This window comes from Hirundo rustica, chromosome 5, assembly GCF_015227805.2.
Source record: "Hirundo rustica isolate bHirRus1 chromosome 5, bHirRus1.pri.v3, whole genome shotgun sequence".
NCBI classification, from domain to species: domain Eukaryota; kingdom Metazoa; phylum Chordata; class Aves; order Passeriformes; family Hirundinidae; genus Hirundo; species Hirundo rustica.
The window spans coordinates 46,758,339-46,777,104 of record NC_053454.1 but is presented as its reverse complement, the minus strand read 5'-3'; the positions used below and the strand labels follow the sequence as shown (position 1 = coordinate 46,777,104).

The window sequence follows — 18,766 nt, the reverse complement described above, 5'->3', positions numbered from 1 at the left end:
TGAGCTATGTTGTGTTTTGTGGGGTACTACAAATGCTTTAAGCTATGTCCCACTAAACAATCCAAAACTTTAAGCATTTTTTTGTGTTTAGATCTGTTGAAAACTGGGACCAGAAAGACAGGGGTTAAATAGCCAGGAAGCAGGCACAGCTGAGACCCTGAAACCCAACAGCCAGTGCTGATACCTTGGTAAGAGCACACTATATAAGAGAACAAGCCTCCTAGTAAAAAAGCATGCAACTTTATTCCTAGAGTAACAGCTTTCTGGCCTCCTTTGGGGAATTATTTTTTTATTTGTGACCTGCAATGGTAAGAATTTTCATTGGGAGTTGTTTGTTTTCTTAATCTGCTGGCACGTGTAATTTAATAGGAGGGTTTTACTCCCTTTTGCTCTGAGAAAAGTAGAATAAGGAGCTTGTTTTACAATGGCTGGTGTATTTATCTTTTTGCTGAGAAAGCAACAACTGCTGAGCAGAGTTACTAGCTAAGCTGTCCTGAGATTGAGTACTATAAAGTATGTTAAAAAAAAGTTAAATGGAAAGGAGCTGACTGGCAAGATCTGGGTTACTTGGTAGAACTGAACCAATTTGGCTCTAAACATAACACAAAATTGTTTGTGCCCTGAGGCATCTCGTATGTAGTGTTCCTAAGCTTAGAATATATTTTTAAATAGAAAAGGTAATTATCAAATTGTTTTCTTGTGTAAATAGAGAATAACATGCAAAGGGGATGAAGAGAGACATCCTATGATTTTTCACCAATGCAACACAAATATTCTTCTGCTGTTTGTTGAAAAAGGTGGTGTTGATAAACTTAAGACTGGTCTCTAAACTGGAAAACTGATCTCTCCGCATGTGGAGTTTTGCATCTGTGTAGTCCTGCATGAGCCACTTGATAACTTTGGCTTTTTGTGTGCTACTGTTTGTTTGGTTTGGTTTGGGGTTTTTTTGTTAGTTGGAGACATTTTTAAGGCTTTTTTCTTGCTTTGGGGTGTTAAGGATTTTTCTTTGAGGGAGGTATGTGCTGTTTTTTTTAAAGCCATTTGGCTAGCCAGTACTAATGCCTGTTACCTGAGGAGTCCCTAGGAAGGTGCCATATGAGCTCGCAAGACAGAGGCAATGCCTGTATATTTTTGTCAGTATATTGTGAAAAAGGAGTGCCTAAAGCTTGGATTGTGCTGGAAGCTAAGATAGTGGCATATGAAGCTGTCATACTACTATAAGTAGGTGATCAAATGCAATTTCATTATACTGTGGACATTTGTGGATTATGAAAAGTAGCGTATCTCAATACAGACAAAGCTTACACTTACAAAATCTCAACATGGAACAATGATGATACTAAAGGCAAAATCTTACTGTGAAAGAAGTACCCATTACTTTTTGGGGCTCTTAAGTAGGCTCCTTTAAGTTGAGGAAGCATGTCAGGCTCATCCTGTGGTGTGAAATGTCTTTTGGGCATACTGTATTTGCAGCTTCCCAGTGGAATCTGTCCTAATTGTGTTACTGCACTAAGAGCAGATTCAGCTCCATGAAAGGAGCAGAAAGCCCAAGACTTACAGCATCAAGGGAAATGCCATGCTCTGCCTTCTCCCACCACCATCCCAGTGAGAGAAGGGTCATTTCCCAAGATTTGGCATATGCCTGCCTTAGCCAGAGTCAGTGTCTTTGCATATGCTATAACTGTGGGTGAGGGCTTTAGACAGATTTTCCTGCTGTGGCACTTGTTTATGGTAGCTTATAGTAACAAGGCAGATGAAAGGTGAATGGCAACACAGAAAACAGGGTAGGACATTTTTTCAGTGTTCCCTGTGTTGTGGAATGGCACAGCATAGCAATTCCAGGTAAGCATCACAGCTGACTAGTTCCAGCCTGGAAACAGGAGAGCGGTGGCAGCTTCAGTGCTGCACCTGAATTAATTAGTCATGCTTATAGACAGAAAGGGTAACTTATTTGGGAACAGACTGTGCTAATGCTACACAGCCCTAGGCGCTGAAGCTGTTAGCTGGGAATGGCATGGTGAGAATATGTGGTATTTTGTGTTACTAGCTAGCAGAAGTTTACTGTACTGCCACACTAGAAGCCATATGGAGTGGAAACATCTGAGCAGGTCTGAGGGAAGAATTTTAAACATGAACACAAGTCCAAAGTTGACGTTATAATTTAGTGCTGCCTTTAAGACTTACATTAAACCCAGTTTTGGTTCCTTTTAACATTCTGTTGTTGCCACGGTGCCCAGAAAAATGCAACAGGAAAAGCTTCTTACAGAAGTTGCTAAATATAATTGGATTGTTCACCCTAAACCATATACTCAATCCTCAAGCTTAGGGACTCTCACAGCAATAATGGCTACAAAAGATATGATTTGCAAATGGTTTACTGGAAAATCTAGACTACTGCCCCTCAGGATGTTAAAACACAAAATCAGTTTTACCCTGCCCCTGAAGAATCTTGCCTGTCAGTTATAGCCAGCAATTCTCTATGTCTCTCAGACAACAGGAACATGATCAATTTTCCCTGAGCTGCTGAGTTCCTGACTCACTCTATCCTAAAGCTGAAGTGACTCAGAGCCACAATTTTCTACCTCCTCACAATATTACTTGTCGGGTGAGGAAGTCAAAGCATATGTACTAGATAAAATGTTAACACCATCAACAAGAACTAAGGGGATGCATCTTACTTCTTAACTTGTATTGACTGCCACCTTAATATCCAGTTACAGCAGAACGTGACTTGCTCTCAATATGAGGAAACTGTTCCATGAAAACAGAGCCCTGAGGTTCTGACACTGAAGACTGGGAGGTGGTGTGTACTAATACAATATGAAAGATATGCCAGTCTTAGGAGTTACTAATGGTAAAGCAATGTATGAAGGGTTTGTCTTGCTGGTAAATATGTTTATCAAGTGATTCTTCTTGCATATCAGAAACATGAAACCTCACAAGGGCTATCTCTACAGTAGTCATTGATTTAAAATGACTTGCTATTAGATTGATTTCATTTTTATGCATCAGACCAAAAAACTTTCCTTTTTCATTTATTGCCTCCAGCGGCACCAATTTGACTTGATACTTTTTTTTCCTCCTTACCAGTGTGCAGTATTTTGTACATATGCAGGCAACAGTTTAACGTTAAAATTATAGATTAAGAGAATACCTATATATGATAAAAAAACCTTAACACCCCCCCCCCACCACCAATGTAGTACCTAGATTGCCTGGTTCAATCTATCCTGGCTCCAATAGCTGACCAGAAATAAAACTGGATTAGACTTACTAACTCTATGGTTTACTTTCACAAGGGAAAATGTTGTTTTAGTAGGTATTCACACTAGCAGCCCTTTTATAGGAGTAGATTCTTACAGGAAAACTCCTGCTTCCTGGGATAATGCATTCAGATAAACTGTGTTTCAAACATACATGGCTGTATTTCAACTAAACCAGGGAACTTATAACAGTTTGTCTATGGCCACCTGTAAAACTCGTGCCTATGGCAAATGGTCCTACATAAACTGCAGTTTGTACAACCACAGGACTAACAAGTAATTTCAATGCAGAATAGTGTAGATGTTCTGTGTTCAAGCACTCATAATTTATGCCATCAGAATGGCTTCCCTGTACTCAAATTAGAGCAGAAAGAAAGGGTTTGGCTTGCAGTACAATACCACTGCCACCAATCAGTCTACTGCTAGCTGCCAGATCTAAATAGTAGTGGTTCAAATGCTGGGTTACAGCAGTATCAAGCTGTCAGTTTACATTCCTGTAAAGAGCAACTATTCCAAGGCTCACCGAATTGATGCCTAAATAATATTAATTTACTTTCTAAAATATTTATCTAACTTCAAGTCCTTCACAGAAAGACTACTTTGTATCTTCACCCATATTACTTTTTAAACATTTACCACACAAAGTGTCCTGAAGCCTCTGGGCTGTCTCAGGAAATACATGTCCTGCAGCATCCCAATCAATTTTCTCCCAGTTATGACTTCCCCTCCGCACTGTGCTCTTTCATTTATCCTGGTGTATGTAGCCTTCCTTGCAGAATCGCAAGGGAAGCTGGCAGGGATCCAGGACAACCTGTCAGCACGGGCAGCAGTGAGGTGATGAGTCAGCAGAGGCACTGTGTGTCTTTGTGCTCTGCGGCAGCACCGCTCACTCCCAGCTCTCCTGGAGACAAGTCTTGGCTTTGACCTTGAAAAGCGTCCACAGCTCCTGCTCATGCTTATTTTGATGAGAGGGAGGATGTGTCCTTCAGCGAACCTGAAAATGTGGAGCTGCTCTACAGAAGCTAATAACCCAAGGAACAGAGGCTCTGTGTGATCTGAGGATTATGTGAGGCTTAACCTGAGAACAAGGCTGGCAATTTTGTAAAGCAATTCATTAAGAACAGTCACATAAACTGCAGTGTTAAAACTATTTTAAAATGGCATAATTTCACTGCATTTGTGCCACACTGCATTCAGTATGTCTCCAACGTGATAGCTGCACACAGAAAAATCCAGCAGATGCTACATGCACTGTGATTGCATAGAATACGACAAAATTATCTAAGGTTCAGAAATATGATGTCCACATTGAAAGGACATCAATGCGGCCACTCATGCATTCAGGTAGTTATTTTGTCTTCATTCTTTATACTGCCTTTTTAATAAGAAGAATTTAAATGGCTCCCTCTTGTGTCCAGAAAAATGCAGTACCGTGTTTGGCAAAAACTAGTCCTTGAGCAGAAATTAGGATTTATCTACACTTATACTGCAGCCTAGTTATCAATATGTTGTGGTGACTGAGGACACTGAACACACATATCCCTTGCTGCTCAGCTGCTCTTTGAAACTACCTAAAAGAAGTCCCATAGACAGTTACCTTTTGACTGCATATGATGAAGGGTAGGGAAAATAGCTTGTGAACCATATGTATTGCATCCCATCTAATTTGCCAATACAGTCTAGACGGATATGTATCTGTAACATCTCAGCACGGAATATCTGGTTTAGTGTAGCTTAATTTACTTCTGGTGTTTTTCACAGGTGAGCAAATCTTCATCTTGTAAGGGGTAGAAGGAAAGCAATGAAATGGAAAGCTCTGAGCATGAAAGAGTCAGTGAATAGCAATGAGGAAGCAAAAATCTGATTTCAAAAATCCTGCAAGTCTTCTTTCCAGTACCTACTAGCTGATAAAGTTTTTGTTCTGGCTTTTGAATCATGAAAGCTTTCTTTACCATAATTCTCATGAAACTCTGAAATTCAGAACTGAGATTTTTTTTTCTTTCTGCATAGCACGGGGCATATTTTGGTAATTTTGGACATTAAACAATAATCTTGGAAATGAACATAGAAGAGGTAAAATAAGACCCTGAAGTCTTGCTAACCTCAAGAGGCAAATAAAATGTATCAGGTAATATGTGTGTGTATACACAGGATGTATCCACAATACCTTTTGAGAAAGCAGGTCTGAAAAGCTTTGTTTCAAGGAAACATATCTCATTTCTGTGGTTTCTCACAAAATCTGTTCCTGCATAGTTATGAATTAACAAAACCAAAACAATCTAGACAAAAAGAAACTAGGCCCACTTCAGAGTGGGACTAATCATACTAATGACTGGAGAGCTTGATAAAGCTACTTTGCAGACAATTATCTTGGGATAATCTCAGTTTATCCTGATTCAGAAGTCTGGCGATACACAGGAGGCTATGTTTTCTAGCTTGAAGGGGAGGCTTTAAGATACTGTAAAAAGTCTTCCCTGTTATAGCTTTACAGTTACTGCAGTGAATGAAAATAGGACTACTGATATCAAATTATATATGCTTTTCAAATCTAGGACTTTGTATCCTCCTCCAAATAATTTGTTCTTACTTCTTGTACAGAGGGAGTTACCACTTGTTGACAGAGAGGAAAAAATTACTATGGTGCCCGGAACAACCATTCAGTATCTTAAGGGTTTCTTGTTCAAGGGCTTCTAGAGTGGCATCCCACATCTATTTCTACACTTCAGAGAAGAACTGATGAGGGTAGACTTAACTGAAGAGAAACTGGAAGGGTTTATTGAATCCAAGATATGTACTTGGGCTCAAAGCTGCTGTTTGGAAAAGACCTCATCAGCTGCCACCTGGGACTAGATACATCTAAACTAAAAAATATTCTTTTTATCTATCCAGCCATGCGAAACTACTTTTCTGAACACAACCACCATCATGATCTTAATGAAACTGAGCTACCTGCTTCATATTCCAAGCCTGACAGGATGAGATAACTGGGCATTTCATTACCTATTTCTTTTGAGGTTCTAATTTGAAAATTGTTTGTAAGGTACTTAAAAAAGTTTGAGCTGCACTATCTACATACACACATAAAAGTATTTTAAAAATCACATTTTATCTTGAATACGGCCAAACACTGGTACTCTTAACCAAAAATCTAGTGGTACTTTTAACCAATAATCTAGTGGCTGGGGTACTTGCCTGGAAAGTGTAAGAGACCAGGATTCTCAGATGGAGAGCACTTCATATCTTCCTCCCTAGATTATGCACTTTTTTTCTGTCCTGGGTTATTTCCAAACTGTGGGCTGTTCTAGAAGAAAGTGTTCTTGGAGTCTTTAATAGCTTGTGTGGAGAAAAGAATAAAGAACAACTTGATTGATCAATAAAGCTCATGAGCTGTATCCTCAGTAGTAGAATCACTCCAAGTTAGGCTTTAGACACCCAGCATTAACATTAAGGAGTATTTTTCTAGTCAGTTTGCATTCTTTCCAGTATAAGTGTGCCTTGTGAGGTATTGGCATATCTAAAATGGGGCCACTACAAATTTATTTGATGCTTACATTACTTCTGTTTCAATGCTATAATGCAAAATATTGTAAGAGGCAAAAGTCAATCTCTTTAACGGTGGAAAACTTTGAAAAGCTGCTGTTTTCTTCTTGACTCAAAGTAGACACTTTCATGCTGACCTTATTTATTTGTTTTCCCTTTGGGTGACATTTCTGCTAGCCTCCACTATTGCTAAGGTTTTGTACACTAGAAATTATGAGTGAGACTAATACTAGAAAGTATTTCCCAAAGAAACCTCAGGCCAGTACTCTTGCCACTTTTCAGAAAGAAAATTAGGTTTGTGGTTTCTTAGTAAGCTTTTGTGCCTCGTTTCTTCTTAACCTCAGGCAATGAAATGTAAATCCTTAAACAAGGTTTGGACATGAAGTTTAATATTCCTTCCTTGTGTGTGCAGGATTTTGGTAAGCAAACAATAGTTATGCTGATTTAAACAACGATTTTTCCATCTGAGAAAGGAGATTTTGATGCGGACTTTGTTCTGCATCTACATCATAGCAAACCTCGCTGTTTTATGTACAGGCAGTACCATCATCAGTCAGAATCAAGTTTCCTGTGACTTGTGTGTAACTCTTAGAAGTGGATGCTGTAGCCTGACCTAGCATCGTCGAGCTTTTGTGCGAGTCATACAGCTGTCAGGTGACTGAAACGCGCTGCAGTTTATTCCTAGACCTAGGCTGACAATCAGTACTACAGCAGATATTTACAGCCTTAACGGACTGCAGGATAAAAAGATCTCACGGTATTTACTTACACCATACACGCATCCTTCTTTTTGGTAGGCACTGTGAGTTCACTAGTTCCTGTAGGTTAACTACATAATGTTTCTTTAAATAAACCCCCTGCGATTTTGCTTACTGAAACAAAAAAAGCGCGAAAGTTTATATATAACCACTTCGCACTGCCGCCTCCCGCGCCGCTGGTTTTCCAGGCCCTCTGCTATGCAAAGCGCTTGAGCGGGGTAAGCGGATGTTGCATAACGCGATCGCGGGCTGCTCTAGCTGAGGAACGTGTGCCACTTGAGGCGCGTTACACGGCTGCCTCGGCTCTTTCATTGAGCAGAAGCTGTGAGGCTGCTTTTTTTACTCCTGGCAGCTGACAATTGCTAAAACAGAAGATTAGGGGGCTGGCGCTTTTTTATTATTATTATTATTTGTACTGAGAACCTGTATTGCTGCCTCTCTCTTATGCCTTTAGCTGTGAAGACGATTAACTTTCAGGTTATCTCTTCCTCATTCTCATCCCAATATACCACTCTAACTCATATTACAGTTGTTTGCGCATAGAAGTAATCAGGATTTTTTTAAAAAATCAGCCTCGAAAGTGTATCTATGTGGCGTATCTACCGCTGAGGTAACATGGCGCTGAGTTCCCGACTTGTCTCCAGCACCAGCCGCATTCGCCATCCGGGCTGAGCTGCGCTCCTTCTCGCCGTCCCCTGGGTCCCGGCTGTGCCGGGAGCGCCGTAGCCGGGAATGTCGCGGGCCCCTCACGGCCCCTCACAGTCCCGGCTCCGGCGCGGGGCCGCGCAGGCGCGTTGCGCGCGCCGTGTCGGGCGGGCGGGCGCGCGGGATGCGGGCGGCGGGAGCGCATGGCAGGTGGCGGCAAGCGGAGGCCGCGCGGCGCGGCGGGCCCGGCCGGAGAGCAGGTGGGGCGGGGGGCGGCGGGGGCCTTGTGGTGTCTGTCGGTCTGTCTTGTTGGCCTCGTTCTGTTTTGCTCCGTGGCTTTGGGGAGAGTCGCAGGGCCCCGCGTTCGCCCGGGCGTGTCGCGGGGAGCGCCGCGCTTGACGTGCGCTGGGCCCGGCGGCCGCCGCATCGTCCCGCCGGGACCGCGCTGGGAGCGGGGACACGCCGCGACCCGGCTTACCTGGCGGGGCCCTGCTTCAGAGATGGCGTGTCCGCCGCATTGCCTTCTCTTAAGAGCAAGAAAGAAACCTTGTTGCTTTTTTGTTTTGTTTTTTATTCTTTCAAATGGGGAGGGGGGATAGCGATTCATACCAATTCGTGGAGAATTATGTGGGAATGGGGTGGTTGAGGCTACTGCCCCTGTAGAGTGTGCCCCTGTGGATCATTTCCTGGCCTGCCTCAGTTCACGTTACATCATTCTTAAAAGCAACTTCACCTTTGAGATGCTTCTAAAATGCTGCGCCGAAAACGGCAGTAGTCGTGATGTTGAATAGCAGAGTAGCTAAAATAGTAGAGACCAGAGGGGGTTTTGCTGTATTACTTAATTTGATGTGACAAAATAGTATTCTGACTGTCTGTAAAACATATAAACATACTGTATGCTGTCTGCAGTGTGGTTGGAAATGGTCATTTTAAAACAATGTAGAATTAGATTAAACTTTGGGATTGCTTGCTCCTTTGCTTAACTAACAGAAGTGTTTCTGCTGATTTTATTGACCTGTTAGTATCAAAGTTGCAGTTTGCTACTTCAGACATGTTTAGTACATTTGTCAGACTGTACTTTTTATGGGTTCTGTCCAAAACTGATGTTCTGGGCTGTATATATGCTGCTTTAACTAACAAACATGCCCTAATGGATCTAATCCTTGTTCCTCCATTAATATAAAAACTTTGTAGAATCCTTTGGTAGAATTGACAGAAAGCAACTAAATTAACTCTGTTTTGGCTTGTCTGGGTTTGTTTGTTTTAATCTACAGAGTGAAAAAAATGGAGCTGTCAAGAAGAGAAGATCAAATCAGCCAGATAATCTCAATAGTCTTTGCCAAGAAGCAGAAACGTGTTATCGGCTTAGACTGCCTGAGGACTTCTACCAGTTTTGGAAGTTTTGTGAGGAGCTAGATCCTGAGAAACCAAGTGGTGAGGTTTTAAATTTTGCCTCTTCTAACTTTCGCTCCCAGAAGCAGCCTGAAGGCAGGCAAACTGGAGGTGGTCAGATGCATTTTAATGAAGCTTCAGTTTTTCAGTTGAGATGGAGGATATTTACATGAATGTGAACTAAAACACTGGCTATAGTCACCGAGATGTACACTTCAAGCTTTCTAAAATGTATTTACAGAAGTTGTGCAATGTAAAGGGACTAAATGTGGTCTAAATCTGCCTTTCCTGCAGGTGCATTTAAAATGTTTAGTATGGAACTCGTTTCCTCATGTATCATGGTTTAATCTCAGTCAACGACTAGGCACCACACAGGCACTTGCTCTCGCCCCCTTGGTGAGCCAGGAGAGAGAATCAAAAGGGCAAAAGTGAGAAAATGTGTGGGTTGAGCTAAAGACAGTTTAATAGGGAAAGCAAAAGCCACAAGCAAAGGAAAACAAGGAATTTATTCACCACCTCCCGTGTGCAGGCAGGTGTTCAGCCATATCCAAGAAGGCAGGTCTTCATCATGTATGCTATGGAATATCCCTTTGGTCAGTTGGGATCAGCTGTCCCAGCTGCATCCCCTTGTAATCCCACAGCCTCCTCTGGTGGGATGAGAGGTTGAAAAGACTTGAACTCAGAGTGAGCACTACTAAATCTGGATTTCAACCTCTTCAAGTTTATTATATAACAGAATGTGGCAACCCTGTATGCTCTAGAAATGACAGTATCTTTCAGAGTCATGGGAAGGGACCTTTAAAGGTGATCTAGTTGAGCCCCCTACAATGAGCAGGGACATCTTCAACAGAGCCAGGTTGCTCAGAACTGAGCCCAACCCAGCCTTAAGTGTTTCTAGGTCATCCACCTTGTTTCTGGGTAATTTGTTCCACTGCTTCACCACCTGCATCATAAGGCTTTTTTTTTTTTTTTCCCCTTACATTTTGTCTTAATCTACCCTGTTTTAGTTAAAACACATTGCCCCTTGTCCTCTTGCTACAGGCCCTACAGAAATGTTTGTCCTTACCTTCAATACCTAAAAGTATTGAAAGGCTGCATTAAAGTCCCTGGAGCCTTTTCTTCTCCAGAATGAACAACCCCAACCCTCTCAGCCTATCTTTATAGGAGAAGTGCTCTAGGGCTCTGATCATCTTCATGACCCTGCTCTGGACCACTCCAACAGGTCCATGACCTTACTGTGCTGACAACCCCAGAGCTGGATGCAGCCCTGCAGGTGGGGTCTCAGCAGAGCAGAGGAGCAGAATCCCCTCCCTCCCCTGCTGCCCACACTGCTCTGGATGCAGCCCAGGACAGGATTGCCTTGCTGGGCTGTGAGTGCACATGGCCAGGTCATGTCCAGCCTCTCATCCACCAACACCCCCAAGTCCTTCTTGGCAGGACTGCTCTCCATCTGTTCATCCCCAGCCTGTGTTGATACCAGGGGCTGCCCCAACCCAGGTGCAGAACTTTCCACTTGGTCTTCCCACGGACCCCATTCCTGAGCTTGTCCAGGTCCCTCAGGATGGCACCTTGTCCTTCAGGAGTGTCATCTGCACCCCTCATCTGCAAATTTGCTGAGGTTGGCTGATCCCGTCTTGTGTAATTGATAAAGATTAATATTAAACAATACTGATCCCAGTACAGAGCCCTGAGGGACACCACCCATCACCCATCTCCATCCAGATGTTGGACTGTTGATGGCTACTTTTTATTAGTGTACTAACTCTTGAATCAAAGCTATCTGGACAAAACTGTGTCTTAGCTTTCCTTGTCTAGTGAACAGTGTTTGACTGAATTTATGGAAACTTCCGATACCTGAGCAATATCAGAACTTCCCAGTCTAGACGTGCACCTGATTTATGGTTTGCTTTTCAGATGCACTTGTGTCAAGTGTTGGACTTAAACTGGTTGGACCATATGATATTCTTGCTGGAAAACACAAAAAAGCAAAATCAGCAGATGTGAACTTCAATCTTCATTGGAGATTCTTCTATGATCCTCCAGAATTTCAGACTATACTTGTTGGGGATAGCAGAACACAGTATCACATGGGATATTTCAGGTACTTTATTTCCTGAGTGCTTTTGCTCCACTACAACTATGCATAGCTTTTGGCCTCTTTTTCTGTGTAATGTAACTTGTGTGCTATCACCAAACCAGAATCTTTCTTTTTTGTAGTAGGGTATTAACACATAGCTTTATCTTTTCATTAAATAAGATTGCAGGAACAGGATTTGAAGACTCAATTTAAATATTTATTAATCTACCTCTTCCAGAATCCAGAGCACCTTCACTCACTAGTTTTTAACTTTTGCCATAGTATTGGGAAGAAAATCAAATTACCGAAAGGGAACATGTATTTTCTATGCAGGTATGGATGCAAGCTCTTTTCAAAGCTTGCTGTAAGATTTTAGAGCTTTAGATCTAAGGGTATTTCTTGGTAGATTTCTGAAGGAGATGGCAGCATGGTGAGGAGAAAAATTTAGTTTTACTTTGAAGTAGGAGAAATGAACACAGCTTGACTATATTGTGTGTACTTTTTCATCAATAGGGATGTGCCAGATGAGCTCCCAGTGTGGGTTGGTGCAAATGAAGCTAAGAAGGGTTGCGTGATTTCCCAAGTTGGTGATAATGTCTTTGCTGCAGTCAAGTAAGGTTCATATTTACTTTTATTTATAAAGAACAGAGTAGAGGGAAATTGATAATTGGGAGGTTGGATGTGGAATAATAAAGCTAACTTACTATATGTCCTTCTTAAGAAACCCTCACTTACTTCCTGCCCCTGCTGGCACTTTTTTTTTTTTTATCTCTCAAAAGCCTTTGTAGGCTTTTTGACAGTATTTTCCTTTCAGAACGAAAATAGATGTGTTAATTATGTCATTCCTTAAATATATTGGCAGTGACATGCTCTAAATTGGAAAAAATATCCACTTGGTATGTTAAAATAATTTTGTAAGTTGAAAAAGGGCGTCTCTAATAGTGGTCAAGAAAATCTGAGTATCATAGTAGAGGAATAACATCTGGCTCTTGTTCTTGCCTACATAAAAATACATTATTTTTGTATATAATTAATATCTACAAGACATACCATTTCTGCCCTGTGGCAGGATAACACTGACATGGATATGTAGTTCAGTCTGATTCACAGAGCTTTGCATGCATCAGGAATGTAAACAACTGATCTCATCCCTGCTGGTTAAAAATGGAAAGCTCTCTAAGGACAGACACATGTCAGTCCTTGAAAGCAGACTGAAGGATGGCATCTGCAAAAGAACCCTTGTGCAGTGCAGAGTTAAACGAGGCCATTGGCTTTGAAAGTACCGTGGGGAAGCTTATAAATATGTATTTGTGTGCATGACTTGGATAACAAATGGTGTATATGGCATGGAAACGGCAAACTGAATTCTTAAGATAGAAAGATGAACAGTTACTGAGGCTGGGAGAACCTTCAGCACCTGCAGATTGCATAAACTAGATTGTAATGCAGGGACAGATAAGCCCAAGTACTAGCTGTGCCAAACTGTTTCCTTTCCTCTTGTTAAGAGGCTTGCATTTTCAAGTCTGTGTATAAATAAATGCAGGACTGCTAATCTTAAGTTGTTAAGATCTACAGGTTTAATGTTTAAAAGGCAATTGATTTTTTTGTTTCCTTGACATGTTCCATCTGTTTGCAGATTACTTTTGTCAAAAAAACTTAAGGAAGTGGCTGATAAAAAGAAAAACGCTGTTTTGAAAGACATAGATGAAAAGCTGACAAGAACAGCAAAAGAGCTGGGTTATTCTCTGGAACAAAAAACTCTGAAGATGAAACAGAGAGATAAGAAAGTATGACTTTCCTCATCTGCTGGAGAGAACTAAGTTCTGTTAATTTTTTTTCATTTACTTGCTCTTTGTGTTTTTTCATCCTTCTAGTCAGTAAGGATGCTTCATGAGGAATTTCCAGAGGTGATGAGCTCTCTATAATAAACTTCAGGAGAGGGAAGATTACTACAAGTGTGTTCCAAATAATAGGATTTAATAAAAACACTTTACTCTTGTAAGTCATAGCTTGGCATTAAATTAAAAACAAAACAGAAAGAACAAACCACTACGAAAAAACCTAGTAAGCACAGTAGTCTAAAAACTGAAATAAACAGAGGGCATGGACAAAAGGATGATATGGATGATAACAGAGTTTTTTTGCATACCTATCAAAAATAATTACAGTAGGAGGGGACTAAACAAATGCGGTACAATGACGAGGGTACCTAGATTTCAGAATTTGACTGAAATGGAGTTTCCAGTTATTTCCAACTTCAATACTTGAAATTAACTGCAGTATAATTTGAAACTAAGTTGATGTCCTGGAGCCAGGACAGCATACTAGGTTTGACCACCAGCAGTCAGGTGTTAGTGTTTAATGGGGTGAGCTATTCTTAGGTCACAGTACTGTCTTATGGTGCTATGTTCCATTTTCTGTGTCTTATCTAGGTGGTAACCAAAGCATTTCATGGAGCAGGCCTAGTTGTTCCTGTAGACAAAAATGATGTTGGATACAGAGAACTTCCTGAAACAAATGGTAAGCATCTTGTTTACTATATCCTTCTGCTTTTTTGAAGTAAACAACCCTCAGTAAAAAACAAACTGCTCCACCAGCAGTGCCCACTTATCTTGCATGTAAATGTGACACGTGGGTATAGTTTTGCCACAGAATACTTCTGTGCAGTATTAAGTTTCTATATTTAAACATCTGTTTTTTGGTTTTTTGCAGCTAATCTTAAAAAAATTTGCAAGGCCATTGTTGATGCTCCGACTGATGAGGAGAGAGTGAAGGCCTTTGCACCCATTCAAGAAATGCTGACCTTTGTTCAGTTTGCTAATGATGAGTGTGACTATGGAATGGGGTATGAGCTGGGCATGGACCTGTTTTGCTACGGATCACATGTGAGTACTACAACAGAGTCGTACTTCACAGAATGATGTATTATTTTTTACATGGGCTGGAGGTTGTTCTGCTGTAGATTAAGTATCCCTTGGAATCATAGAGGTCTACGAGAATATTCTTAATTCATGAAGACCGTTAAAACGTCACACAACATCATTCCACGTTGAATTTAAAATTGTGTGTATGAAAGCCCAATCCCACAATCCAGAAGCAGAGTGTAAAGTGCCTGATGCAAATGCAGTGAATAGCTGGAGTCCCCTGTCCCCAGCTACTTGGGTAGGCACCCATATTCAATCAGATCAAGAAACAGGCTGATGTTTGTAGTAACCCCAGCTGAAAGAATGTGAACCCAGGTCAGCTGCCTGGCTGTACTGCACAGGGCATGTCCCAACTGGAGTCTCTTCCCTAGTTCTCTGCTAACAGTGAATATCATCAGTAAGGGGATTGAATTAATAGCACTTATTACACGTAAAAAACCCATACTTAAAGCTTTTTGTTCTGTATTAGCTAATGGCCTGTTGATGAAAAGAGTCATGGCTGTAATCAGTCCACGGCTAGAAAATAACACACAAAGTTTCAAATCAGCCTAGTAGGAATGGATCATCATAGAAACACCCCTGAAAAACAGCTGCTTCTAGCAAAACAAGTATTGGCTAAGTGGTGCTCCAGAGTATCATGGGAAAGATCAGTTTTTCAGTACTAAATGAAGGCCCGAAAGAGTTGTGCTAAACTCTGGTTAAAATATTTAGCCACTGAAGTGTATGAAAACTGACTGCTCTTGCCATGCACTGTTAAGTTGCTTAGATTTCATGCCCTGCTCTCAAGTTCCATGCAGCATCTGAAAACACGTGGCATTTTCCTTTGGTATCCTGCTCATTTAGAACCCTTCTTTCAGAGATTAGGCTGCTTCAGCTGCTTAAATCCTTATTGCAACTGGAAGGGCAGTGAAGGAAATGGTTGCTCCAATTTTTCTGAGTAGGTGGAGACAAATACTCATCTTCCATACTTTGTGCTTCTCAGCACATGAGACTGAAAAATTGTCTTTACTGTCATATGTCTTGTCTGTTTTACACTGTAGCTTGAAACACCTGTAACTTTGCAGGTGTTTTCTAGAATAAGAAACCTTCATTTCTACTTTAGTAAGCAGAAGAAACAGTGGCTTCACACGTAAGTTTTGTGCAGTTTGCTCAGCCCTGCCTGTCTTGGGGGTCCTACTTGGAGCTGTTTTCCAATTCTGACTGGAGCCTTCCTGTCCCTTTGCTTACAGAGCCAGAGAAACACTGACACTTCATCTGTAGCTCAAGACATAGACAAGAACTTGAATCTTGTCTCTTCTGTTTGAGAGATACAATGGACTTACATGTACAATAATGATGCAAATGTACAATACGTGTGCAAATGCTAAATATGCTCTGATGTTTATACATCTGGAGTGCTTAAATGGTTACTGTAAGTACACTGTAATCCCCTCAAACTGCAGGGTGGGACAAGACATGGGACTGTTACAGGATAGGCGACTTCATCTGCAAGCTCCAGCTTGGGATGCCATAGTGAGTGGGACCATCATCTCTTGCACTGCTAGCACTCAATTTCTCTCTCTCTGCGGCAGCTTGGGCACCCCTGCCTGCCCTTGCTGTGGCTGTCACAGGTAGCATGAGGATGTGCTCGGCCACTTTGGGAGGGCTTGAAAGGCGCAGTGTCAATGGGGCAGAGCCAGGAGGTGGGGCTGCTGCCGGGATCAACAAAGCCACTGAGGCCGCGGGCGGCTCTTGTTTTCCCTTCTCTCCTGCAGTACTTCCACAAGACGGTGGGCCAACTGCTGCCCCTGGCTTACACCCTGCTGAAAAGGAACCTCTTTGCAGAAATCATCGAGCAGCACCTGGGCAAGCGGCAGGAGGAGGATCTGGATCAGCTGGCGCCCTGAGTGAGGGCTGCTGCTGGGGGGTGGCCCTGCGCGCCCAGGACAGGGCTTGTCTTCGTGTGTGTGTGTCTGTGGGTTTTTTGTATTCGCTGGCGGTGTCCCCTACGGTCAGTAAAGGTTTTCTAAGGAACGCGCTGCTTTCGGTGCTGGCTGCGCAGGGCGGGCCGGGAAGCGGGGGTGAGGCGCTGCGGGGCTGTGGCACTGACGCGCCCGCCTGGTGCTGCCCCGCAGGCTCCGGGAGCCAAACCGGGCCGGGGCTGGCGCTCTAAGGAAGCACGGGGAGGGCGGGCCGCTGCCCGGCATTGCTCAGAGCACCTGCGGGCACCGCGGCCGTGACTCACGGCAGGACTGGGCCGGGCCGCTGTGACCGGGTCACCGCCCGCCTGTGCCATCCGCGAACCGAGCCGCACGTCCCTGCTCCAGCTGATGGCTCTGCCCTTCTGCGTTTCCCCGGTTGTGTCCCACCCCTCAGGTAAAGCATTCCCTTACTGCAGCGCTCCCTTCTCTGGCAAAGCACCATCCCTCCAGCACTATTGCTGGAGCTGGCTCAGGTGGGAGGAAACTAACGGGTTGAAGGAAGTGCTAACTGACATTACAAGAGAAATTAGGGAATTCCACTGCAGCTGCAACCTTGCTAATCAGAAGAAGCTATCTCCAGGTTTAAACATTTAAAAATTAAACCCAAGTGACTTTGTACAAGATGCAATATAATTGTTTTTAAGATCCTTAGCCCCAAGTTCTGTGTTCTTGGTATTGCACTTGGAGGTTTATTTTCAGGCACTAGATTAAAATAACTGTTCAGAAACAATAGAAAATAACATTGGCTCTTACTCAACAGCCCTGCTACCATCTTCCTTGACTGCCTTGACTTCCATTGTAGCAATTCACATCAGTACTAATGACAGCAATATGAATTACTACAGGTGAAGATTATAGGCCACTAGCAACATGCTCAAATGTAAGTCGTTCCTACTCTTTTAGGATTGCCAGTTCTGTGTTACAGAGCATTGGAGGTACAATGTAGGTTAGAGTGCTGCCAAAGTATTCTGAGCTTCAAATGTATAAGGTAATCACATGCCACAGCTACTTAGGTACATTTGACAACTTCACCCCTTTCACTCAGCATCTTAATGTTCCAATTATTCAAGCACGAACATAAAGGCACTCATTCACAGGCCTCGAGTTTTGTTTTATACATAAAAAAACAGGTGTACTTTCCATCTCACTTTCCTTTTTTTCAAGTACAGCAGACCTTTATATTAATGCCCTGGAAATCATACAAGTACTAAAAAAGTAAAATGGAAAGGGCTGCACTGGAGGGGACCTTAAACCTTCAACTTTTTAACTGTTACTTAAATATGAGCTGAGATCTGCAAAAATGAGGACTGGAGGCTGGACATCCATACTCATGTATTAACCCCCTGATGGAGAAGGAAATCTGTTACTGCAGCTGCAAAATGACTGATGAGCTGTGTATCCTGGAACTGGGACAGACTTCTTAGCAGGGCCTGCTGCACTATGACAAGGAATAATGGTCTTAACTAAAAAGAAAAAGGGTAGATTCAGACTAGATCGGGGGCAGACATTTTTTATTATGAGAGTGGTAAAATACTGAAATGGGTTGCCCAGAGGGGAAGTATATGCTGTTCTAGGTTACAATGTAAGATGTGCCCAAAGTATGTATTCTATCACCATCTACATGAGCTGTTGAAGCCAGGTTGGGCAGTGTTTCCCTTGGCCCCTCCCTCCAGACTATCTTCTGTTAATGGCCCATCAATGCCCTGCTGCATGACTCATAGATAACTCCCTCCAGGAGATATCTCTGTTTAATGGGCAATCAAGGACCCATTACAAAACTGATAAAATGATATCAGCCCATTGTGAGATGCTCTGCCCAGGGGGAGGAGCCAAGCATTCCCACCTGGATATAATCTGGCATTTGGGACAGCACAGGCAGCCTTACCCACTGGATTCCCAGAGGACAAGAGCTACCAGATCTTTCTGCAAGAACACTGCTTCAACAAGACCACTTCATCTGGACTGCTACCACCACGGTTTCAGGTTGTATTCTGACTCTTGTCAGTGATCTTTTGTATCATTGCATGTGTTTTGTTTTACCTTTTTTTTCCTCTCCTATTAAATTGTTTTTTCTGACTTGGAGTCTCTCGCTGGTTTTGCTTTCAAGCCAGCACACATGCCCATCCCTTAAAGTGTTCAATGGATGTGGCTCTGAGGAACCTGCTCTAGTGGAAGGTGTACCTGCCCATGACAGGAGGGTTGGAAC

At 42.5% G+C, this 18,766-nt stretch overlaps 1 protein-coding gene across 2 annotated transcripts; it reads left to right on the top strand.

Annotated features, from left to right (window-relative positions):
* The first annotated feature begins 238 nt into the window (after window positions 1–238).
* On the top strand, window positions 239–18,637 carry LOC120753412 (histone PARylation factor 1). 2 transcript variants are annotated; one of them, XM_040065588.2, is made up of 8 exons: window positions 239–308; window positions 9,481–9,640; window positions 11,513–11,699; window positions 12,189–12,287; window positions 13,312–13,462; window positions 14,108–14,195; window positions 14,388–14,560; window positions 16,354–18,637. In XM_040065588.2, exons 1-8 carry the CDS (start codon window positions 306–308, stop codon window positions 16,483–16,485), a joined length of 993 nt encoding a protein of 330 aa, XP_039921522.1. In that variant the 5' UTR covers window positions 239–305; the 3' UTR covers window positions 16,486–18,637. The 2 variants fall into 2 exon arrangements, with proteins under 2 accessions (XP_039921522.1, XP_039921523.1); XM_040065589.2 differs by lacking the exon at window positions 239–308 and adding an exon at window positions 8,375–8,466.
* Window positions 18,638–18,766: the final 129 nt, after the last annotated feature.

Bases quoted from the DNA above. Each gene is read 5' to 3' on its own strand.
- LOC120753412 (XM_040065589.2), top strand. From the start codon at position 8,410: ATGGCAGGTGGCGGCAAGCGGAGGCCGCGCGGCGCGGCGGGCCCGGCC. The intron at 9,641-11,512 runs GTGAGGTTTTAA...TTTGCTTTTCAG, and splicing joins AGATCCTGAGAAACCAAGTG to ATGCACTTGTGTCAAGTGTT. The intron at 11,700-12,188 runs GTACTTTATTTC...TTTCATCAATAG, and splicing joins TATCACATGGGATATTTCAG to GGATGTGCCAGATGAGCTCC.